General features: G+C 39.0%; 1 protein-coding gene and 1 pseudogene across 3 annotated transcripts in view; one reads left to right on the top strand and one right to left on the bottom strand.

The window, feature by feature from the left end:
- LRP2 (LDL receptor related protein 2) overlaps positions 1–24,814 on the top strand; it is a 209,281-nt gene that overhangs the window by 126,603 nt on the left and 57,864 nt on the right. For all 3 annotated transcript variants that reach the window (XM_046019204.1, XM_046019203.1, XM_046019202.1), the window contains exons 35-47: positions 85–262; positions 3,537–3,750; positions 5,040–5,273; positions 7,157–7,345; positions 10,096–11,016; positions 11,149–11,314; positions 11,635–11,793; positions 13,057–13,346; positions 14,061–14,264; positions 15,168–15,410; positions 20,503–20,628; positions 21,951–22,070; positions 24,571–24,702. In XM_046019204.1, coding sequence (XP_045875160.1) covers positions 85–262; positions 3,537–3,750; positions 5,040–5,273; positions 7,157–7,345; positions 10,096–11,016; positions 11,149–11,314; positions 11,635–11,793; positions 13,057–13,346; positions 14,061–14,264; positions 15,168–15,410; positions 20,503–20,628; positions 21,951–22,070; positions 24,571–24,702 — 3,176 coding nt within the window. The remainder of the gene's footprint in view (positions 1–84; positions 263–3,536; positions 3,751–5,039; positions 5,274–7,156; positions 7,346–10,095; positions 11,017–11,148; positions 11,315–11,634; positions 11,794–13,056; positions 13,347–14,060; positions 14,265–15,167; positions 15,411–20,502; positions 20,629–21,950; positions 22,071–24,570; positions 24,703–24,814) is intronic.
- On the bottom strand, positions 19,168–19,999 carry LOC123950866 (annotated as a pseudogene).

Genomic DNA, 24,814 nt, shown 5'->3' with positions numbered 1-24,814 from the left:
ACTTCTTTTTCCATTTAAATATTGAATGTAACTGTTTTATGCCTGTCTGTTTTGTGAAATGCTGGTGTTTTTCCATGGTTGTAGGAAACTGTACTGGTCGGACCAAGGAACAGACGGTGGTATTCAGGCCAAGATTGCAAGTGCTAACATGGATGGCAAATTTCCCAAAGTTCTCTTCACGGGGAACCTTGAACACCTGGAGTTCATCACCCTTGATATTGAGGAGCAGAAACTCTACTGGGCGGTCTCGAGCACGGGAGTGGTACGCGCACCCTGTTGATCTTCATTACTGACCTTGTGTAGCTGATACTAATGTTCCTTGTCTGCCTGGGGTTCCTGAAAAATCTCCCTTGGCCACTTGGACCAGTGTTTTATTGCCCTTTCTTCCTAATAACTTTTTCCCCAGAGCAAATACTGCCCTAGTTGAAGTCATTTTTCACTAGTTTGTGCATAGTTCCTTAAAGAATAATTTTCATTGCCGTTTCCTCAATCCGTTGCTTTTCTTCAAGATAAAATATTTCCATTTTTCATTTCTTATTTGTCCTTGAAGAGCCATTTCTTTCATGTTTTAGTGATTTCACTGCTTTTCTTTGAAAGTTATCCAGGCTCTCCAGTTGTAGAGACTAAGGGAAAAAAAAGTAAATACCAAGCTTTTGAGCACGGCATCCCCTCCTAGCTAGGTGCTATTCTCTAAAGTCTTAACATGGTTGATGCATATGGGAAAACTCCCTTTGGTGGTAATTTTATTTTATTTTTTTTTTAGTTTTTTAAAAAATCTATTTGACAGGCAGAGATCACAAGTAGGCAGAGAGAGAGAGACAGGTGGAAGCAGACTCCCTGCTGAGCAGAGAACCTGATGCGGGGCTCGATCCCAGGACTCTGGGATCATGACCTGAGCCAAAGGCAGAGGCTTTAACCCACTGAGCCACCCAGGTGCCCCGTGGTGGTAATTTTAAACTTCAAGGTTGAGCTCATCATTTTCTGCAGTAAGATGAAGAAACTATATAATTACATGCATTCACAGAAATAATGTTTGATCATCACTGTTGTGCTTATGTACTTGAGCTGGGACAAGGCACATAGAAGGTGCTCAGTAATAACTATTAATCAATTAAACTATTGCTGTGGATGTTGTATTGAATGTGTGCCAGTCTCTTCCCTGCTTTTTATTTTTTTAAATTTACTTTTATTGTTTTCTAATTTAAAATCACCTTTAGTAATTTGTTTTTATGAAATTTCATCATTAGTATGTATCTGTTTTTTCTGAAGAGCAGGCTGTGATCCAATCTTTGCATTGGTCAGTTGCTTTCAATGGTTGGTAGTAAATGAATCCCTGTAAATCATTATTATCATTATCATTATCATCATTATTATTATTTTCAGTTAAGCAGCATTTAGTACATTATAAGTTTTTGTTGTATTGTTCAACAGTTTATTAGTTGCGTATAACACCCCATCCTCATGTGCCCTTCTTAATACCCTCCACCTGGTTACCCCATCCACCCACATCCCTTCCTTCTGTAAGCCTCAGTTTGTTTTCCAGAGTCCAGAGTCTCTCATGATTTGTTTCCATCTCTGATTTTTTCCCATTGAGTTTTCCCTCCCTTCCCCTGTGGTCTTCTGTTCTATTTCTTATGTTCCACATATGAGTGAAACCCTATGATAATTGTCTTTCTCTGCTTGACTTAATTTCATTTAGCATAATCATTTCCAGTTTCATCCATGACGATGCAAATGGTGGGTGTTCATCCCTTCTGATGGCTGGGTAATACTCCATTGTATATATGAATGACATCTTCTTTATCCATTTGTCTGTTGAAGGGCATCTCAGCATCTTGTGGACATTACTGCTATGAACATTGGGGTGCATTTGCCCCTTCTTTTTTCTACATCTGTATCTTTTCTTCTCTGCTTTTTAAATAGTAGTGATTTCAGATCCAGTTTTGACATTGATGGTCTCCATAATATTGCACAGTAGGTATGTGTTCAGTTTGTTGTTAGTTCAGCAGTGCCAGTTTCAATCCTAATATCGACTTGCAGTGGTGATAAACTAAGAACGCTAAAAAGAAGTAGTGATGTGTGAAAGCACTTCGCGGACTTTGATGTCTGTATGCAGTAATGAGGGAGCTCTTGCCACATGGTGTGATCTCTGTGGACAACGTAAATGTCCCAGACAGTGTCCACCACCTTTCTCCCTTCCCGTTTTTACATCTGCTCTGCCCTCCTGAATGTGTGGGCTTTTTGATGGTGTGAATGTCCATCTTTTCTCCCAGGTTAGAACCCTCACGTTTCCCTCACTCTAAGAACCATGTCCTTATTTAATCATCAAAAAGTCCTGGCCATTTGTCCTCTGCCCCTTTTCTCAGGTGCAGCCTTTCTCTGCCACCTCCACAATGCTGAGTCTTGATCGGATGATCGCTGTCATTAATCAACCTTGCTTTCATGATGGAGACATGTTGTCTTCATAAATCCGCAACAAATAGCTTTGATCATTGCTTGGCTTGAGGAGTAGCTCCAGACACCTCAGCCGAGCTTGGACAGCTAATCTGGTCCTGGTCACTCCTTCAAAGCTCCCTTCTAAGCATATCTTCCCTCTTCTCTGACTTTCTGGAACTTCTTTCAGTTTCTAGGGCATAACCTGCTCTTGTAACTGCTGGGTTTCCTTGTCCAGTGAGGTAGTGAGCCATGCCTCATTTGTCTCTCTTGCCATTACTCAGCTCAAATCCTAGCACAGAGGAGGCCTTTGAGACAAGTTTCTGGAATGAAATCAAACCAGCTGTGTCTACAGTTTATTTTTCTTCTAGAAGCAGACTTGTCATTTTCCATTAGGAACTTCATTTTTGTGAGTTCTTTTCCAGCTTATCACGGTCATTTTGACTAAGACTTGTAACAGCACTATTCAATATACCATTCGAATACAGCCTTGCCCCATTCAGTCTTGCTGTCTTGTCATCGAATGAAACATGTTTCCTAGTCCCATTGCAGAAATCGTTGGTGAAGATGTGAAATGCAGGGTCAGTCAGCTCCTGGGTAGTGGTCTACAGTTAGACACTAAATGTGTATCTTTGTCCAGAATATGACAGGGACTAGTGAGGTTTAGTTCCCTTTTCTTCACCATGTCGTCTGCGAATGTTAGTTGTCTTACTTGAGCTGAAACTTCATTGTCAGTGAAATGGGCATGATGACATTTGTCTGGCCTACTGACTATCAAATCCTAAAACAGATCGAAAAATCTCTGTGAAGGATAGAGTGCTATATAGGTGTGATGTATTTTTATTAAGAGAATGTAATTTGCTGGAGGGGGTTGATGAGGGGTTGGGGTAACTGGGTGGTGGGCATTAAGGAAGGCCCATGATGTGCTAAGCCCTGAGTGTTCTGTATCCCTGATAAATTACTGAACTCTGTATCTGAAATTAATGATGTACTATATGTTGACTAATTGAAATTAAGTTTAAAAAGAGAGAGAGAATGTTAGTTTTAAATGTTTCTCTCATTTCACCATGAATCAGTTAATAATGGCAATTCTGATGTTTTAGATCGAAAGAGGAAATGTGGATGGTACAAATAGAATGATCCTGGTAAACCATCTTTCCCACCCCTGGGGAATTGCTGTCTTTGGTTCCTTCCTTTATTATACGGATGAACACTATGAAGTCATTGAAAGAGTTGATAAGGCCACTGGGGACAACAAAATAGTTTTGAGAGAGAATATTCCAAATTTGAGGGGTCTTCGAGTTTATCACAGACATGGTAAGTATTTGCCACTGAAACACACACGTTCGTGAATGTAAAATGTACATACACACATCTGCACACTTTCATATATAAGTTCATGCCCGCACATAGACCCCTGTACACATACATGCATGTGAATTGAAATTACCCCAAATATTTTTGAAATGATAACCCTGTCATAAGGTTGGGTGAGTGTCAGAGACTAACCTGGCATCTGAAAGGCCAGGTTGACTTCAGAGTAAGCTTAGTCCCATTCTTTCCCCATCATTTTAAATTCCTTACTTTGTTTGTCTTCATAGCAGTCCCTGACATGTATCAGTTTGTTGTCTGTTGTTTCTCGTTAGAATGTAACCTCCATAAGGACAGGCATTTTTTTCTGTCTTGTTTCTTGCTCTGTATCCAGTAACCAGATGAGTTTCAGGCATGTTGAAGGTGGTCAGGAAACATTGGTTGGGTACCTGATGGGGAAGTGTTAAGAGGTTAGAATTTCTAATCTTAAAAGGGAATACTTGCTGTTTTCATCATTTTTTTCATAGGTAATCTAACTTTTGATTTGCCCCTTAAGCTAGCATTATGATACAGGAATTATTTTTTGAAGTTTTGACATATTTTGTAACTTTTAGTCTCTAACCAAAGTTCATTAAATAGTTTGCTGTCTGTAACCTAGATTTGTCACTTGGCATTTGTTTTTATTGCATGTGAAAAAAACCTTTAAATGTTCTTAATTAATATATTCTAAATCAAATACCCATCACATTGTTGATCATATAATTAAACCGATATAATTTTTTTTTCCGATATAATTTTTTTTTAAGATTTTATTTATTTGACAGAGAGATCACAAGTAGGTGGGGAAGCAGGCTCCCCAGGGAGCAAAGAGCCCGATGTGGGGCTCGATCCCAGGACTCTGGGATCATGACCTGAGCTGAAGGCAGAGCTTTAACCCACTGAGCCACCCAGGTGCCCCTAAACTGATATAATTTTAAATGCCAGTACATAGGTCAAAAGGGTGAAAAAAATTAGAATTTGCACAGTGATCTCCCCAGTTTTTTTAATTTCTGTATGATTTATGGAAGAAAAAAAAATGCTGTTCCATTCTCTATTATATAATAGTTGTGGTACCTTTATGTGTTAATTGTTTAAGCTGTAGTCTCTTCAATGCTGTTTTTAGGTTGTTAACCCAGGTGCTATATTTTGTTACTGATTTTTGTAATGAATTATTTGGTGACCCAATACAAGATATTTGAGGTAGAGTGTCAAGTATGTGAGGTTCAAAGTTACAAACGAATTTTGATTTCATTTAGATTCATCCTCCAATGGCTGTAGCAACAATGGGAATGCCTGTCAGCAGATTTGCCTGCCTATACCAGGAGGATTGTTCTCATGTGCCTGTGCCAGTGGACTGAAACTCAATCCTGATAATCGGACCTGTTCTCCATATAGCTCTTTTCTTGTTGTTTCAATGCTGTCTATAATCAGAGGCTTTAGCTTGGAATTTTCAGATCACTCCGAAGCCATGGTGCCAGTGGCTGGCCAAGGTATGCCAACTCCAGTAGAAGTAAGATTTCACTCTGCTGCCATGTTAAATTCTTGGTGCCATAAAGCCATTCTCCATGTTTGGATGCAGCATGTAATGAAGCTTGTCTTTCCTTTGAGATAAACTCAAACTCGCTCTGCCTTGAATTGTTCTCAAACGGTAGTGTACATCAGAATTGGAGAGCTTGTTAAAACTAGATTTCCCCATTTAGTCGTCTGGAGTAAGGTTAGAGAATACACATTCCTTTTAAAAAAAAAAAATTAACTTCTAAAAATTTTTAAAATTTTAAAAATTAGGTTCAGTTAGCCATCATTTTTTTTAAAGATTTTATTTATTTATTTGACACAGAGAGTGATCACAAGTAGGCAGAGAAGCAGGCACAGAGAGAGAGGGGGAAGCAGGCTCCCCACTGAGCAGAGAGTCTGATGCGGGGCTCGATCCCAGAACCCTGAAACCATGACCTGAGCCAGAGGCAGAGGCTCAACCCACCATTAGTTTTTGATATAGTGTTCATTGATTCGTTGGTTGCATATAAAACCCAGTGCTCATCAGATCATGTGCCCTCCTTAATGCCTGTCACCCAGTAATCCTGTCCCCCCACTCCCCTTCCTTCTTCAGCCCTCGGTTTGCATTCCTAGCAAGTTCCCAGGGCATGGTTATGTTGCTGGTCCATGGATCACACTGAGAATGACAGGCCTAGAGCAAGATAGAATGTAGCATTGATACTGCAAGAAGTATGCAGAGTTTAGAAGAACAGTTAATGGAGATTTGGGAGCAAGGTTAGACTCTTATTTAGAATAGTAATACAGTAGTCCATAATCTGGTTTATTAAGATGTATTTGATGAGTTGAAATAAATGAGTTGGCAGTATTAGAATCTCCTTAGTAACTGTATTTTTGCAGTATTTTGTGTTTGTATACTATGAACATAGAAAACGATCACTGTTACCGCAGGAGGAACCAAGTGTTTACTAGCATCACAAGGGGTATGTCACAGGATAATGATAGAAATAAAAGATAGAAAAGGAAGAAAAAGGGTGAAGGGAATGGAGGGGAGGAAGAGATGGTCAGAAGAGATGACCATACACGTGGTGGAAGGACTCAAGTCTGGTACCACGTATACTCTTGGCTGATGGTGATAGGCACAAGTACGCATGACTCCTCTTTGTTTTCCCCACATCTAAAATGTTATGGCTCTAACTTACCATCTTGTAAAGATAATAAAATCAGTTACTTTTTCTCCAAACTTTTCATTTTGAAAAATTTCAAATCAGAAAAGTTGAAAGAAAGGTACAGTGAACATCCTTACATTGTACACCTAGATAGAAAAATTGTTAGGATTTCAGCACATTTGAACGCTCAATCTGTGTGTACATGCACATGCATATATGTACATTTAATGTTACTGGTTTCAGGGGCACAGTGTAATCATAGATTGAAGTTTTTATTCATTTTTTAAGTTCAGTGTGTTATAAACATTTACCACAGTTACTCTTGATGCTCTGTTGGCTTCATTTCGGCCAAGTAGATTTTCTGCTGGAATCAATGACTGCCGGTATTCTTTTGACATGATTCCGTGAGTGTTTCTGTGCTTCCTTGCTTCTGGGTCTAAGAGCTTCTAGGTTCATCTTGTACCTTCCCTTCCCAAACTTAGAATCAGCTGTTTTTCTTGGGAGCCAGTTCTCCTTATTGTGGGAAATGGCTTTCAGAAACCAAGATCTGGGTGCTGGGTGTGCTCATTGCAACTGAGAAACAGTTTTATTTTGTTACAGGGACATGGTCAGAGCAGGGGGTTGGGAATGACAGTTTGAGAGGAAGGGCAGGAATGTCAAAGTTCTAGTTCCAGTTAAAGCATTGTTTAATGAACTTTTCTTAAATGTTTCAGGACAAAATGCACTGCATGTGGATGTTGATGTGTCTTCTGGTTTTATTTACTGGTGTGATTTTAGCAGCTCTATGATATCTCGTAATGCAATCTATAGAGTCAAACCTAATGGATCTGGTTTTACAAACATCGTTACACATGGGATAGGAGAAAACGGAGTTCGGGGCATTGCAGTGGATTGGGTAGCAGGTAGGTAAGCTGTATAGGGATTTCATTGAGAAATATTTTGGTGTTTACATTTTATTTTATGCTTGAAAGTTTAATCTAACACTGTATATGCTGTAAGTCTGTTTTTCGAGATAACTATTGGTATTATTTAAGGTAAATTGAATTACGCTTTTAGACTAAGTTGTATGCCTATTAAGTTAATGACAAGGTGTTTCAGTGGACAGAGCCATAACAATTCATTTTCTTCCATTATTAACATAAAACTATAGGCAGAATGCCTAGAAAAATTACGTTGATTTTTTTCACACTTAAATTAGCACGTAATTTCTAAATTAGAAATGCCTAAATTTTCAAAGAGGAAGGGATATTAAAGTAAGTGAACCATGAAATGACAATGATTTATTTTAAAGCTGAGCAATTTTAGTTGACAAATTCTTAATTGCTTATCTTGTTAATGTATAAAAATCCTTTGATCATTAGGCACTTCCTTTATTGTAATTATATTGAAATGCTTGACCCAGTATTACATTAACTTAGTTGTATTGATTCATGTACTTAATTATATTACTTTTATTTTTTATTTTTTTTAATAATGACATACACAACATACACTAACTAATATTGTAAGCAACTCTAGGAATACAAATGTGATCTCCAGGTGGTAATAGAACCCGTCATCACTGACTTATTCCCTCATTAACCATTGTTGTAGCTCCCAATGAACCCTGCCTGTTCATAACCCCTGTCTCTCCTTTGATGTACTAAGACATTGTATTGGTTAGTCATTACCCTCATGTAAAACTTGACATGTTCCCACTCTTGCATAGCAAAATTCTTTTAAAATTTTTAATTTAAATTCCAGTTAGTTAACATACAGTATAATATTAGTTTTAGGGGTCATGTACTTAATTTTAAATTGCCATTTGTTTTGTTTAATGATAAACTGAGAAACAGATGTATTAAATGTATTATAATTTTGAGAATATGATCCTAGTCTATAAAAATAGGTATCGTTGTGTGTTAATCAGTTTGATAAGTAGGCATCACTTAGAAATAGTAAAATACATTACGAAAATCTAGGTGCTATCATAAGAGTTTATTGTAAATATTAAATATAGAGAAGTCTTTTGTTTGTTTGTTTTTTCATAGAGAAGTCTTTAATTGGATTCCTAAATCCCATTTCTGATTACAAATTACTGTATTACTTCTGAAAGTATAGCTAAAGCAGGGGTCAGCAGTCTATGGTCTATGGACCAAACGCAGCTCACGGGCTGTTTCTTTACCCACAGTTTTATTGAGAAATAATTGACACACATCAGTATGTAAGTTTAAGGCATATGGCATCATAATTTGATTTACATATGTTGTGAAACGGTTATCAGGATAGGGACAGCTAAAAAATCTCATAGATACAATAAAAAGGAAAGAAGAAAAAAAATTTTCTCCTTGTAATCAGAACTCTTAGGATTGATTCTTTTAACCACTTTCATATATACCACATACCAGTGTTATACTATAGTCATTATGTTGTACGTCCTCAGTACTTATTTTTTTAGTAACTAGAAATTTGTACCTTTGGACCATGCCTGTTTTTGTAAGGTTTTATAAGAACACAGCTGTGCCCATTTGTCCATGACCTGCTTTTCATGTTTACAGTGGCAGATCTGAGTCCTTGGTAAAGAAACCATATGCTCTACAAAGCCTGAAATATTTTTACTATCTGACTCTTTATGGAAAAAGTTTGTCAAACCTAGATGAAAGGATTTGAATATATAAAGGGTAGATCAGTAACATATTGCATATTGGCCTGATTTCTTCAGAGCAATTTTTACTCGGACCTAGGAACCAAAATAGATGTCCCTTGGTAACAGAGTTGACCATTCAATAGGTTTTTGACTTGGTGGAATCAGTATGGGATCAATCACTCTCTACTCATTTTACCATCTTCACACCATTGTGTTTTTATTCTAGCATTCACATTGTTCTGTAATGTCCAAAGACAAATGGGTTTTTCTTTTGGTGGATTTAGAGTTTCATCCATGTGATGAAAACAGCTATGCTAGTCAGACTAGACTGTTAATACTAAGCATAAAGGAGCACTTGATGACATGGAAATAAGGTGAGAAGCTGTTGGCTCTCCCTCTTTGCTCATTTTGTCATATTGGGAGTAGAAGTTATGCCATGATAATGTGTATTCGAGTGTTTGGAGATTTAGGTGTTAAATTCCACATTCAGGTGGAAGAGGAAGAACATTCTGGAAAATGATTTTTCAGTAGCAAGTGGGTTACGACGTTTGCTATGAATTCTGATCCACTTTAGAAGCTGAAGGTGGGCACTTCCTCTTTGAAGAAACAATTTTTTTAAAAGGATTTATTCATTGATTTGAGAGAGAGTGTGTGAGGGTTGGGGAGAGGCAAAGGGAAAGGGAGAGACTCAAGCAGACTCCCCACTGAGCGTGGAACCCCACATGGGGCTTCATGCAGGCTCTTCACAGGGCTGGGTCTCCCATCCCTGAGACCATGACCTGAGCCAAAATGAAGAGTCGGATGCTCCAACAACTGAGCCACCCAGGCGCCCCAAAACAATTTCTTTAGTTCCTAGGAGTAAATATTTATTTTTCTAACTCTAAACTGGGACTGTTACTATCTTGTAAAAGATAGCATTTATTGACCCAAACCTTAGCTTTTTATATTTTGTTCTGAATTTGAAAAGTTTCCCCTTTTTTCTTCTTGGTTTTACACTTATCAGCATGTTCTTTCATTTTCCTGCAGGAAATCTTTATTTCACCAATGCTTTTTTGTCTGAAACACTGATAGAAGTTCTGCGGATCAACACCACTTACCGCCGTATTCTCCTTAAAGCCACTGCAGATAGGCCCAGGGATATTGTTGTAGACCCCAAGAATAGATACCTCTTCTGGGCTGACTATGGGCAGAGCCCAAAGATTGAACGTTCTTTCCTTGATTGTACCAATCGAACTGTGCTTGTATCAGAAGGCATTGTCACCCCACGGGGCTTGGCAGTAGACCATAGCAATGGTTACGTTTATTGGGTTGATGATTCTTTAGATCTAATTGCAAGGATTGGTATTGAGGCACAGGAATCTGAAGTGATTCGTTATGGCAGTCGTTACCCAACTCCTTATGCCATCACTGTTTTTGGAAATTCTATCATATGGGTAGATAGGAATTTAAAAAAAATCTTCCAAGCCAGCAAGGAACCAGACAGCAGTGAGCCACCAACAGTGATAAGGGACAATCTGAACTTGCTAAGAGATGTGACCATCTTTGACCAGAGTGTTCAGCCCCGGTCACCAGCTGAGGTCAACAACAACCCTTGCTTGGAAAATAATGGTGGATGCACCCATTTCTGCTTTGCTTTGCCTGGATTGAACACCCCAAAATGTGGCTGTGCCTTTGGAACCCTAGAAGGTGATGGCAAGAGCTGTGCCATTCCAACAGAAGATTTCCTCATCTTTGCCTTGGAGAATACCTTGAGAAGCTTACACTTGGACCCTGAGGCTCATAGCCCACCTTTCGAAGCAATACGTGTGGATAGGATTGCTGTAGACCTGGCCTATGATGGCATAACTAACAGAATCTACTTCACACAATCTTTTCCATCTGGAAATGGTCAGATTTCGTATGTCAATCTAAATTCAGGGACCAGGTCTCCTACAGCCATTATTTCAGGTAAGGGCACTCCAGAAGCAGCTTCTATTGGAAGTTGATGCAACGTAATCAACACATGTGTTTGACCCAGAGGTTCTAAAATGCCTTTTGAGACTCTAATGCCTTGGTGTGTGTTTGTTGGTATATATCCAGGTAGAGGGAATCCTGATGGCATTGCCTTTGACTGGATCAATAGAAGAATATATTACAGTGACTACAACAACCAGACAATTTACTCCATAGCTGAGGATGGGTCTCAGCGCACTGTGATTGCCCATGTTTCAAAGCCAAGAGCTATTGTATTAGATCCTTGCCGAGGGTATGCCATGGTCTTATTTATCATATTTCTGTATATTTATTTCTGGAAGGATTGGGGCCTGAAATTATGTTATTCCAAAGCCAATATTTTATGGGCTTGAAACTCTATAGCTATATGTTCAAAAGTGAAAAAACACAAGGGAAAGTAACTCCTGTTGTTGCTAGGAAGGTTGACTTTGGGCAAGTAGTGTAGGTGAGAATGGAGTGGGTTTCATTTGCCATATTAACATGAGATTTGCAGTTAAAGAAGGCTGCTATTCTTAACTAAAAGGTATTACGATGATCCTTGTGAATTAATTACAACTCCTTTTGGATGACTAGGTACATGTACTGGACTGATTGGGGTACTAATGCCAAAATTGAGAGAGCCACACTGGGAGGAAATTTCCGGGTACCTATTGTGAACAGCAGCCTGGTCTGGCCCAATGGGCTCACTCTGGACCATGAGAATGACCTTCTCTACTGGGCAGATGCCAGTCTGTAAGTTTTTTCATTCTTTTTGTGGGTGCTGATAAGAGTTCTTGCTTTCACTTTCAGAGGAGGGATTTGCATAACATGATAAAATTATAATATGCCAAATAGAAATGGCCAAAATGTAGAATCATAGTTTTATGAACTGTATTCTAGCTTGGTAGATGTACTGTCAAAATTGATCTATCATGAGATTGAATAATTAAGAACTAGAAGGCATCTAAAGATACATTATTAGATGAGTTAATTTCAGTTATAATTACAAATGTAATCATTCAATTTATAATCTCCAGGCCCCATCTAAACTATCAGAAAATTAACTGTCAGAAAATGTGGACAACTTTAAATGCACATTGATAATAAGTTTCTCTGGGCTTTATTTAGCCTTCAGTTAAAAATATTCTCCTTTAGTCTTTGTCTATTGATCATCTTCTCAAATAGATTTTTCTTAGCCAATTATTGACTCTAATTTTTCATGTAACTTCTTCAAGTAGCCCTGAGATTACTCACATTGCAATCATCTTAACAGAATAGTTGAAAAGATGAGATTATTTCATTTGTTATTGCTGGTGTCTACCTGTCAGGAATCTCAACTTAACTTTGTGATTTGTGGGGCGCCTGGGTGGCTCAGTGGGTTAAGGCCTTTGCCTTCGGCTCAGGTCATGATCCCAGGGTCATGGGATCGAGCCCCACATTGGGCTTCCTGCTCAGGCGGTGAGCCTGCTTCCCCCTCTCTCTCTGCCTACTTGTGATCTCTGTCAAGTGAGTGAATGGAATCTTTAAAAAAAAAAAAAAGATTTTGATTTCTGCTTGTGACTCGAAGCACCTAACGATCTCATCTTTTATCTTCTCATTTGGAAGCAAGCAATGATATTTAGTGTCTAAATTTAGGTAAATGACAAATCGAGAAGGTCATTAAGGGAGTGGGAGGAAAAAGTAATTCACATTTTATTGAGACGACTGTGTGCTAAACACTGAGTTCCATGCATTGTGTGTATTATTTCATAAACTCCTATTTCTAATTTTGGCCTGGTTCCCTTTCTAGGATAACTTACAGGTTATATTAATACTTGGAAATCAATGATTTACATAAGCCATTGTTTCATAAGCAAATGAAGACCTCCCATCGAAATTTTTCTTCCTGCCATATGCTGCTGTTGAAAAGAAAGTTGGGGGCTTATGAAAAGAAGTGGTTAGGCCCAGGCATTGGGCTGCCATTTGAGATGCTTATTCTTTCTGAATTCCAGCATTTTCTTTTTTACTTCATTTTAGGCAGAGGATTGAACGCAGCACTCTAATGGGCACGCAGCGTGAGGTCATTGTCTACACAGTCTTTCATCCTTTTAGCTTGACTCTCTATGGCCAGTATATTTATTGGACTGACTGGAACACGAATAAAATTTACCGAGCTAACAAATACGATGGGTCAGGTCAGATGGCAATGACCACGAGTTTTCCCTCCCGGCCTAACGGTATTCGTGTTCTTGTGAAGAATCCTCAGCAACAATGTAGCAATCCTTGTAGTGAGTTTAATGGAGGCTGCAGCCATATTTGTGCACCAGGTAAGACATTGCCAATAAAGACTGAATCATGTAGGGTAATAGTGATAATGATTGGTAGGGAAGGCTGAGGGATATTCAGCTTTAAGAGGGGTAGAAAAAAACCAAGTTCTCCTTGATTTCAGGATAATTCATAAAATTAGAGGAAGACTTTGACATATTTCTTTTCCATTTAATGTGGAGCGCTCCCATCAGGCTTGATGGGAGTAGAAAGAAAGATGGGGTCTTTGGACGCCACACTTAATGACTTGGATAGAAATTCCATCAAAGAGCTTACCTCCCTTAGGAAGGGATCTAGTTCTTCCACTTGGGAGGTACTTTTTATAGTCTGAAGTATTTCTGATATTTGAAAGTGTGATTCTATGTATTCCATAGCGTGGTTTATGGATAGCAATAGATTCACAGGAAGATGTATCTTTTGATGATGTTGTTTTACAGATGTTGCTAAGAAGGGAGGATCATTTCTATTGTTTTAGTGTAGGCAAGAGCTAGTTGTTAATGATTAGGGTGAATTAGCCACATTTATTGGAATTGGTGGTGGTTCTTCATGGACAAATGACGCAGAATGTAGTTGAGAGGCTGATGGGAAGAGTTTCTGTGGCTTGCCTTACAGTGCCTTTACTATAGAAATATTGCCACTGCTATTCTGTAAAAGAAAATATGAATGGGTGCTACACAGATGTTTTGCTTTTGGGGCCAACTTTTTTTTCTGTCCAGGTCCAAATGGTGCTGAGTGCCAGTGTCCACATGAGGGCCACTGGTATCTGGCGAACAACAAAAAGCATTGCATCGTGGACAATGGTACACGTTGTGACAGTTCCAAGTTCACCTGCCTCAATGGACACTGCATCTCGGAACAATGGAAATGCGACAACGATAATGACTGTGGTGATGGCAGTGATGAGTCGGAAAGTGTCTGTGGTGAGTTGGACTCCTGGAGCTTTTGTTAGGCTATAAACTTGTCTTTATGTCAAGTGTTTGGTACAGAGTCCTGCTGTGTGTGAATAGCTGTGAATTTGTGCCTGTGTGTCCTGTTAGAACTGAAAACATTTAGTCCGAGAACGTAGACTGTTAAATCCCATATAAGCTGATATATATGCCAGGGATTAGTGTTGATACTTTATGAGAAAGCACCTCTGTAGTGGTTAAGAGCAAAGGGGCTGGATTAAAATCTTAGCTCTGCCCTTTATAATCTGTGCAGCCACAGGAAAGTGGCTAACCTATCTGAGCCTCCGACACCTCATCTGTTAGATGGAGCTGTTCCTAGGATTTTTGTGAGGAGTGAGAGATACAATATATAAAAAACACAGCATGGGGCTTGGTGCCTGTCAAGCATGACTTAGCATGGAACTGGGAGCTCTATTTGGTGTTTGTTATCATTTTATTAATTTTCATAGCAGAAGGATAATTAGTAATTTACTGAAATCATTCAGTATTCAGCTTCCATCTGGATGGGGTGAGTCAAACACTAGAAATTAGCTACGTTTTTCCAATAGACTATAGGGGCTAAGAGTTTGATTTTCCCCAAAGACATTGTATTTGCATGCTTTTCTGGGATTGGGGTAAAATTTTAAATTGAGATGGTAGAGGAAGTGAAGGGACTCTGACATTTGCTTAAAATACCTAATTTGCCTAAGAAAAGTATACAACATATTTTGTTTGATCTAATTTAAAGTTTATTTCACTTTGCACGCAGTCCGTTTTGCAGCCATTTTTGCTTTAGAAGGTAAACTCAAAGAATCCATTTTATTTGATTGTACTTTTTTAGAAACTAGGATGATGCTCTGATCAGGAACTCTCTTCAATGTTTTTTCCTCCTTGTAGCATTTCACACCTGCCACCCGACAGCCTTCACCTGTGCCAATGGGCGATGCGTCCAGTATCATTACCGCTGTGACCACTACAATGACTGTGGTGACAACAGTGATGAGGCAGGGTGCCTGTTCAGGGACTGTAATGCCACTGTGGAGTTTACCTGCAGTAATAAAAGGTGCATTCCTCTTCAGTTTGTCTGCAATGGCATCAACAACTGCCATGATAATGATACCTCAGATGAGAAAAATTGCTGTAAGTTCATCAAGAACTTATTGTGCTTTGGGGGTCTGAAATCTCTTTGCTTATTTGTTTTGGGGTTCTTTTGTGTGTTTTGTTTTTTGGGGGTCTCTTTTGCCTCATGGGAGATAATTTTTACCCTAAGTATTCATCTAGAATATAAATTTCATTTTATTATATTCTGCTAAATGGTTTTTTAAAAAAAAATCTAATATATTTAATTATTCACCTAAATTTATAGGCCCACATGACCATTGAATATTTTAATCTAAACTATTTTATCCTTGGTTTATGTATCTGCCAGATTAAAAATTCACTTGACAAAATTTTTGATTGTTTTAAGACTTTATCAGTAGTTGCTGATAAAAACTATTGTCTAAATGTGTTGTGGTTAATCTTGTTCTGCACAAAGCTAAAATGATTTCTTTCATTTTTCTGGTAAATTGTTTTATTGATTTTTCCAAAATTTCTGGGATTTGCTCTTTAGCATGTAGGGAAAAGAAAAGAGCAGTGTGTAAATTGAAATACATTTCAGTTTGGATATATCTACTTGCTCTGCTGCTTTTGTAGGTAGAATTACATACAATATTTCTTTGGCTATGTCTTTTAAAAGAACTCCTTCTTACGGAAAGTTTCAAACATACACCAAAGTACAAAGAATAGTAAAATATATCCATTATCCAACTCCAACATTTATCAATAAATGGTCAGTCTGTTTCACCCATTTCCCCTGACTCCCCGTACCCCGATATTATAAAGCAGCTCTCAGACATGCATGTCATTTATGAAGACATTTCGACAACTGACTAGCACGCGGTAATGATGTCTGGAAAGACTGACAGTACTTACTTGACTACTCAGTCCATATTCAAATTTTACAATTATTCCCCAAATGTCTTTATGCAGTTGTTTTGTTCAGATTAGCATTCAGGCAAAATCTACACATTGGTTTTGATGATTATAACTCTCTAATCTCTTTAATGCCTCAGCAGTGCCCTTTTTTTTTTTTTCCAATGCCATTGATTTGTCTTGTGGAATCTTCCACACTCTGGATTTGACTAATTGCTTAATTGAGCCATTTATTTTTGTCCCTCTTATTTCCCATTAACTGGAATTTGTACCTAGAGGTCTGATTACATTACGTTCAATTATTTGGGTAAGAATTCTCCATAGGTGGAGCTGTGTATTTCCTGTTGCATCACATCATGAAGCACATAATACTTGGTTGTTCAGTTTAATGATAAAGTTAATTAGTGGATTTAGAAGTCAGCCTGAATCTTTCCTTAAGAACATCCCATCAACCTGTTCCCCAGTGGTTTTAGCATACATGGATGGTTGTTCTATAAGTCCATTTTTTCTTTAAGGGTTACAGAATAGGCATTTAAAATTTCTATTATTTCTTCTAATGTATTAGGTAACATTCCATAAAGAAGAAATATTCCTGATCAGCTATTTTGTTACCTGAAGTACAGTTTTGTAGGTGAAATGGCTTGATTTCCTTTCCTTTGTCAGTTTTCAGAGTAATGAATTGGTGACCAGTGAGCACTAATTTTTTGTCTTGTTTTGCTTTTAGTATTAGACTGATGGATTTCTACATATTTGATGAATTTTAGTGCAGTAAAGTCATTTAACGTTTCTGGTGGTCAACTTCCCTATCTTAGGCCAGCGGGAGCTCTGCTAAGTTGACTTCTCTGTTATGGCCCATTTGGTCCATTTCCTATCTCAGACCTTTTGGAAGGGGGAACTTGTTCCTTTTGTGGATTTAGAGATTACCACAGTGTCTGGTTGACCATTTCTATTTGGCTCTCATTGCTTCCAGGGATTTTCAGTGTACAGAGCTAGGAAATACAATTTTTTTTTTAATTTTTAAAATTTTTAATAAACATATAATGTATCTTTATCCCTAGGGGTACAGGTCTGTGACTTGCCAGGTTTACACATTTCATAGCACTCATCATAGCACATACCCTCCCCAATGTCCAAATCCCCATCACCCTCTCCCGTCCCCACTCCCCTCAGCAACCCTCAGTCTGTTTTTTGAGATTGAGTGCTTTATGGTTTGTCTCCCTCCCGATCCCATCTTCTTTAATTTTTTCTTTTCCTACCCCCCAAACCCCCCATGTTGCATCTCCACTTCCTCATATCGGGGAGATCATATGATAGTTGTCTTTCTCCGATTGACTTATTTCGCTAAGCATAATACCCTCTAGTTCCATCCATGTCTTCGCAAATGGCAAGATTTCATTTCTTTTGATGGCTGCGTAGTATTCCATTGTATGTATATACCACATCTCTATCCATTCATCTGTTGATGGACATCTAGGTTCTTTCCATAGTTTGGCTATTGTGGACATTGCTGCTATAAACATTCGGGTGCGTGTGCCTGCCTGTTCGGAGCACCACATTTGTATCTTTAGGATATATACCCAGTAGTGCAATCGCTGGGTCATCAGGTAGCTCTATTTTCAGTTTTTTGAGGAACCTCCACACTGTTTCCAGAGTGATTGCACCAGCTTGCATTCCCACCAGCAGTGTAAGAGGGTTCCCCTTTCTCTGCATCCTCGCCAGCATCTGTCATTTCCTGACTTGTTAATTTTAGCCATTCTGACTGGTGTGAGGTGGTATCCTGTTGTGGTTTTGATTTGTATTTCCCTGATGCCGAGAGATGAGGAGCATTTTTTCATGTGTCTGTTGGCCATCTGGATGTCTTCTTTGAAGAAATGTCTGTTCATGTCCTCTGCCCATTTCTTGATGGCATTATTTGTTCTTTGGGTGTTGAGTTTGCTAAGCTCTTTGTAGATTTTGGATACTAGCCCTTATCTGATACGTCATTTGCAAATATCTTCTCCTGTTCTGTCAGTTGTCTTTTGGTTTTGTTAACTGTAGGAAATTCAGTTTTTTTTTCCATTTTATTTATGTTTTCAGCGTAACAGTATTCATTCTTTTTGCACAACACCCAGTGCTCCATGCAAAACGTGCCCTCCCCATTACCCACCACCTGTTCCCCCAACCTCCCAGCCCTGACCCTTCAAAACCCTCAGGTTGTTTTTCAGAGTCCATAGTCTCTTATGGTTCGCCTCCCCTTCCAAATTTTTTTTTTTAATAAACATATAATGTATTTTTATCCCCAGGGGTACAGGTCTGTGAATCGCCAGGTTTGGTGGGATTGGGAGAGGGGGAGGGGGCTATGGAAATTCAGTTTTTAAGGAAAAAAGTTTATATTGGTCTTTCCCATTTTAATTTAAGATTACAACTTTTTAAGATTTTGTAATCCTGTCTCTTACATGCTTAAAATACTGGTTTCTGATGACATTAACACAAACGCTTATTTGCTTTATTCTACCGTAATTTCAAAATGCCTATAGTTTCAAAATAACCGCAGAAGTAATACTACTACCAGTAAATCTACTAGTGATAATTAAAGATTCTTAAGTCTCTCTTGTTCCTAGATTATGTCCTGCTATATAGTACTGGTTTTAAAGTCACTTTAATTTTTTTTTTTGAATGGTTGTGCTATTAACTTGATGTAGTACTTAACTTACGTTACTAATTCCAAATTTTAGGAATTGCTTTCCTTTTCCCATTTTTATTTCATTGTTTTTATTTATACAAAATAATACACGTGGTTCCGTGGTCAAAATTATATGATGAGGTATATTCACAGCAGTCTTCCCTCCTTGTTTTCTCCATTCCACTCACTCTGATCTAATCTCAGTCTATCCATAGGTGTAACAACTGTCATTATTTTATTTTTTCATTATTTTTTTTGACACTAGCTGAAAGCAAACTTTTTATTACTTTTATGTACAGAAACTTCAACAGCATTGAGTCCTTTAGCCTTTGCCTTTTCCAGCTTTGCAGCGGGCTTTGGACCCAGGTTATTGCTTCCCCACTGACCGTGGATGTCATCATACCTGTCATTGTAATTGGTCCTGATAGCTTCCACTAGCTTAGCCAGAGCTCCTTCATCTTCTGCATTAACCAGTGTGAAAGTGACAGTGGTACAGGTCTTCTGTGCACCAGACGCCCAGCCTGGCCTTCCCCTTGATAATGCAGAGGGGAGCTCCCATCTTATAATACAGGGCAGGCAGGAAGACAGCCAGGTCAGTGGGATCCACAGCATGTGCAGTCACTACCAGCTGAGCCTTCTTGTTTTATACCAAGGGTGGTGACAGTATTAACCCCAACTCGAAGGACAGGCAGCTGCTTAGTGGGGACATCCCCTTTGCTGGTAGCTGTCTCTTAACCTGGGCCAACAGTCTCTGCTGCTTCTCTTGCTTTGTCTCTGGTCTGTATTTATGGGCCAACTTAAGTGGTTGAGAAGCTCTCTGGCTGTCCAAAGCCCACATGAAGTGATTAATTGTGGGAGGTGCTTATAGATGTTCACTGAGAATAGCCCTTTGCCACTGTAGCCAGATGTAGCCAGGCCATTTGCCAAAGTTAGTGAGGTCCCTTTGGGGCTTCATGTCCTGTCCGTTGCAAGAAATCTTGGGCCTTTTCTCAGACAGGAGACTGACCACCTTCTTGGCTTCCTGCTTCTTTAGAATAGAAGGGGCCAGGACCACCTTCTTCCCCATAGCCTTCTTTCCTTTCAACATCTTGGAAGCCTGGAGATTACTTATTAATATAAGCATCTCTCTCTCTCATTACACACACAAACATACTGTTTTTCTCACACAAAAGATAGCCTGTGGTTTTTTGAATCTTGCTTTCTTTCTGTTAACAACATATGCTGGAGATCATACCATCATTCCTTACCAGTGTTAGAGATCTTCATTCCTTTTTATAGCTACATATTACTCCATTGTGTGGATAGACCATAGTTTATTTAACTAAGTGTTGAGACTCTTGTTGGTGCTATTAAATAATTAAAATGGATGACTTACTACAAAGTAAGCATACTCCCCCCCATCAGCTGGAAATACCTCTTTTTACTTAATAGAAGCAATGGTGGGAAATGACTGTTACGGATGATGTCTTTGTGAGAGCTTTAAACATGCCTCCCTTCTGGTGTTTTGAGTCTAGTAGCTCTGTTATCATGGACATTTTTAATGTTCTGTATATGTGGTGGATCTGTTCAAATGTTTCTCTGCTTATCTTGTTGAAGCTGATCGCACCTGCCAGCCTGGCTATGTAAAATGTCAGACGACAAACATTTGCATTCCTCACTTTTACTTGTGTGATGAAGACAATGACTGTGGAGACATGAGTGATGAAAGCCCTGTTTTCTGTGGTAAGAGAGCCGGGCTGTTCCTTCTGTGGTTCAGGGATGTGTGTCTGGAGCTAAAGGTCTTTGGGCTGCTTGTCAGCTCAAGTTGACTGAATCGGTAGATGCAGTAGGTAGTTACTTTAGGATGTGATTAGAAGAATGTAAGCAGCCCCTATCTCTCTGTTCTCTGGATGGATCCCCTACTCCAAGTATTTCTTCCAGAGACCTGCCGTGGTCCCTGACTTTATTTTATAATTGCAAAGCCATTTCTCCCAGAGTCAAGGGCCTTTGTCATCAGGAACCCCAGGCAGAATGTGCTTGTCAAGCCCTTATATTTACTCTTAATTTGATTGTAGTTACTATTTAGTAACTGCAAGAATTTTTGTATCTTTTTAATATGCTTATATTTCACAAAACTTTACTTCATATTTAGTAGTTTGGGTCAGTCAAGCATTTTCCTGTATTTATAGATCCACTTAGGGGCCTTTCTTAAGCTCAGTAACTTTGAGTCTATTAGTGTAATAGGTGCATAATTAAAGAATTTAGTAATTATCACCAGAGGAAGGTATAGGCCAAGAACAGGCATCAGTTGTAATAAGAGCCTCAGGAAGAAGCAGAATTCAGGAAGTAGCCATCAGAACGGGACATACATATTAGAGACAGCGCTGACCTTTCAGGGGCCTCTGCTTCCTGATCAGTTTTACCCCTGGCAAATCATCCGATATCTTGGGCCAAGGCAAGGGGCCTTGCAGACCAGAAGACTTAAAAGACTTGATTCTAGTTTATACTACCCACGTAACAATTCAGAAAATACATCTGGCCAGGGTTACTAAGGTTATGTGAGATAATCAGTGTTCAAACATAGGTAGAGTCATTTTTACTCAAATAAAGATCCCTTAAGAATGAATAAGAGCACAACTGTCTTTTTAGAACCATGCGTGCTAAGCTCAGATATGGTTATATGTTGTTTTTGCTTTTAATATTATTTCCATAGAATTTATCTAATTTTAGGTTACAGCAGACAACATAGAGCCAAGTCTTCTTATCCATAACTTGTGGTTTCATGTATCAAAGAGATATTTCTTAGATATTTCTAACAAATACAATTTATTGTTGGGTTTCTAGAATCTAGAAAGAGAAATTCTGGAAAATGGAAATAGTGCTGTCGGCCTTCTCTCCCCGCACCCTCACCCCTTCCTCCCCATACAAAGCTTATATAAAACCCTTTTCCAGGCCTCAGCCTTCCTTCCCTGGCACCCGTTACCTAGTTCAGAGCTACGGGCAGATGGTTAAGACTGATGGGAACAAGCTTGTATTTTACTCCTGGGTTTTACCTCCGTCCTCAGCTTCTCACACGTGTAGCAGTGACGAGTTTGCCTGCACATCTGGACGTTGTATCCCGAGACACTGGTACTGTGACGAGGAAGGAGACTGTCCTGATGGCTCTGATGAACCTGCCACTTGCGGTAAGAGAGCAAGCAAGCATGCCAAGTGTTACGATGTAGTGAGAGAAACGCTTCCACTGCTTCCAAATATAGTCTAGGACCAGAGCTGCCTACTGTTTGTGCTCCCTGCTCCTGCTTTCAGCGAAGAGGGTGAAACCACTCAGCAGAGAGTCATTAAAAACCTGTTAGTGTGAGGAGGGATCAGCATATAGAGGCTGCTGACTGATGTCCATGAAGTGAAATTATGTTGGTGATGCACCCAGTACTGTGCCTGGCTTGTAGAACTCAGTCAATTTTAATTGACTGTGAATTGGGATTTCTGAGTTTGGTTCAGTTGTAGCCCACAAGGCTGTGGGAGGATCCAAAAGAGACTAGAATGATAGTATCCAAAGGGAAGGGGCATATTATGGCACACATCCTCCTCCTGGTCTGTGTGCCAGCCTATGAGGTAAGGTTCCATGGCCATCTGAGATTCACAAGAAGTTCTAGAGACCCTCTGGTTGTATTCCTGGAGGCACTTCTACCTATTTGTATTTGGAGGCTGCTGTTAACCTTTACAAGTTCTAATCTATATCCATGTACATTTTTTAAAATGTAACGGTCATTGCTTTTTTTATCTGTTAATAAATCATTCTGCAGACTACAGCCATGGCCAGTTGCCTGGCTTTATAAAGTTTTATTAGAAGGCAGCGACATACTGTCTATGGCTGCTATGTGCTACAGTGGCAGTATCAAGTAGGTGTGACAGAGAATGTATGTCCTATAACCCTAAAATATTTGCTATCTGGTGAAGAGAAAGTTTGCTGATCTTTGTTACACAGTCTTCATACTCATTTTTAATGGCAGTATAGTATTCCATCAAGTGATTATATTTGAGTTAATTGCCTCAATTTTAACCACTTGAATGGTTTTTATTCCCCCGCTGTTATAATCCAATCATCTGCAATACAGTCATCATATATAAAACTTTCTATTTGGGGGGGTATTTTCTTAGTACCGTTTTTTCCCCGTTCTCTCTCAGGAGAGTGGTATTTGAAGCTCTTTGCCAAGTTCTTTTTCCCCAACACTGAAAGTTTTGTAGAAAGCAAAGAACATGTAGAGTTTTGACGATCTTAATGGAACTATATAACTGGGAGTAGAATAGTGTTAGAGAACGGTTTAGACATATGAATGATGGGTTCAAAAATATGAAGAGTAAGTATACTTTCTAAACTTCTCCATGGGAACCAGAGTCAGTAAGTGGTACCAACTGCCTGTCATATTTATGAATACATTCTCATAATATGCAAGAGTATTACTTTAAAGAAGTCATAAGATGTATACAAAAAAGCAAAACTTCCATTTTTCTCAGCCTTCTCCAATCTCACTCCCCAGAGATAATCACTGCAAAGGGTGAGTGTGAATTCTCCTTACCTTTTGCCATATATCCTCATACATAATTTTTAAAACACGGAGACCTTACTACGCATATTTTTCTGCAGCCTTGTCCCTTTCAGCTTAACAGCACCTTGTCAGCATGTTAGTGAACACAGATCTACTCATTCCTTGGCATTGCTGAATATTACTCTGAAGTGTGGGTGGCCCAAGTGTCTTTTCCTTTCCCTAAGTGATAGATGTTTAGATTGTTTTCATCTTTTTCACTATGAAAAATAATGCTGGGATGAGCACCTATTTATTTATTTATTTGAACATCCTTTTAGAAACCTTTGTGCATATGTGGGAAGATTCTTCTGGGCTAGATTTCTAGAAGTGGTGTTTTTGTGTCAGAGTGGCTTTGTCTCTTAATAAAGCTATGGTGATGTACACTCCTTTCTTAACAGCTAATTTTCTTTTCCCTTAGGTTAATTTTGAGGGGACCCTGTGTGTATGGGCCTGTGGCAAATAGTTGATAAGGACATGTGGGTTTACGATGAAAGAATTTGAGTCAGTGATGACTAATTTAAAACATAGGGTGTCTTATCAGTTAAAGTCACAAATATTTATTGAGTGCTTATGTTCTAAGTACTTTGGGGCCCACGTTGGGTAGATGTTATCTAGTGAGGGGACATGGGCAGCAAAACAGATAAGTAAATTATATAGCATGTTGAAAGGTGGTAAGTGCTATGGAGAAAAGCAAAAAAAGAGAACAGGAAAATGGAGATCAGGCATGCTAGGGAGATAGTCTATATCAAATAAAATGTTCTGGGATGAAAAGTATATTTAAAAATGGAATGTGTGAAATAGCAGTTTATATCCTCTTGGGAAAAGACTGTTAATTCTCTATCATACCTGTAAGGAAATAGCAAATCACATCCTAGTAACAAAAAATAGTGAGGGCTTTGCACCATCAATCAGCTGCTTCAGTCTCAGACCATTGGTCACTGGTACCGGTCTCCTTGGAGGACCCAAGAGAGCTGTACATAGCTAGATAATGCTCTCCTTGGGTTTTTTAGACAGCCCATGTGATAGCAGGCTTCTTCTAATATTTTTTAGACTGCAAACCACTTTTTTTCCCTGAGACTGTTTTTTTATCTTTTCTCAGAGTACCTTGAAGCAACATGCTTAAGTAATGAGTTCAAGTGCGACAGTGGGAGGTGCATTCGAAGGGAATGGATCTGTGACGGGGATAATGACTGCGGGGACATGAGTGATGAGGATGAAAGGCACCACTGTGGTAAGAGAAACCATTCGTTCCTATACAGAGTTGCCTTCTAAGGAAACTCGGGAGATTGGTTTTTGTGTCTTTGGAGAGTATGACTGGTAGATTCCTCTTTAATTGAGTGCAT

This window comes from Meles meles, chromosome 9 (assembly GCF_922984935.1).
Source record: "Meles meles chromosome 9, mMelMel3.1 paternal haplotype, whole genome shotgun sequence".
Taxonomy (NCBI): domain Eukaryota; kingdom Metazoa; phylum Chordata; class Mammalia; order Carnivora; family Mustelidae; genus Meles; species Meles meles.
The sequence above is the reverse complement of the archived record's forward strand: the minus strand, read 5'-3'. Positions and strand labels throughout refer to the sequence as shown.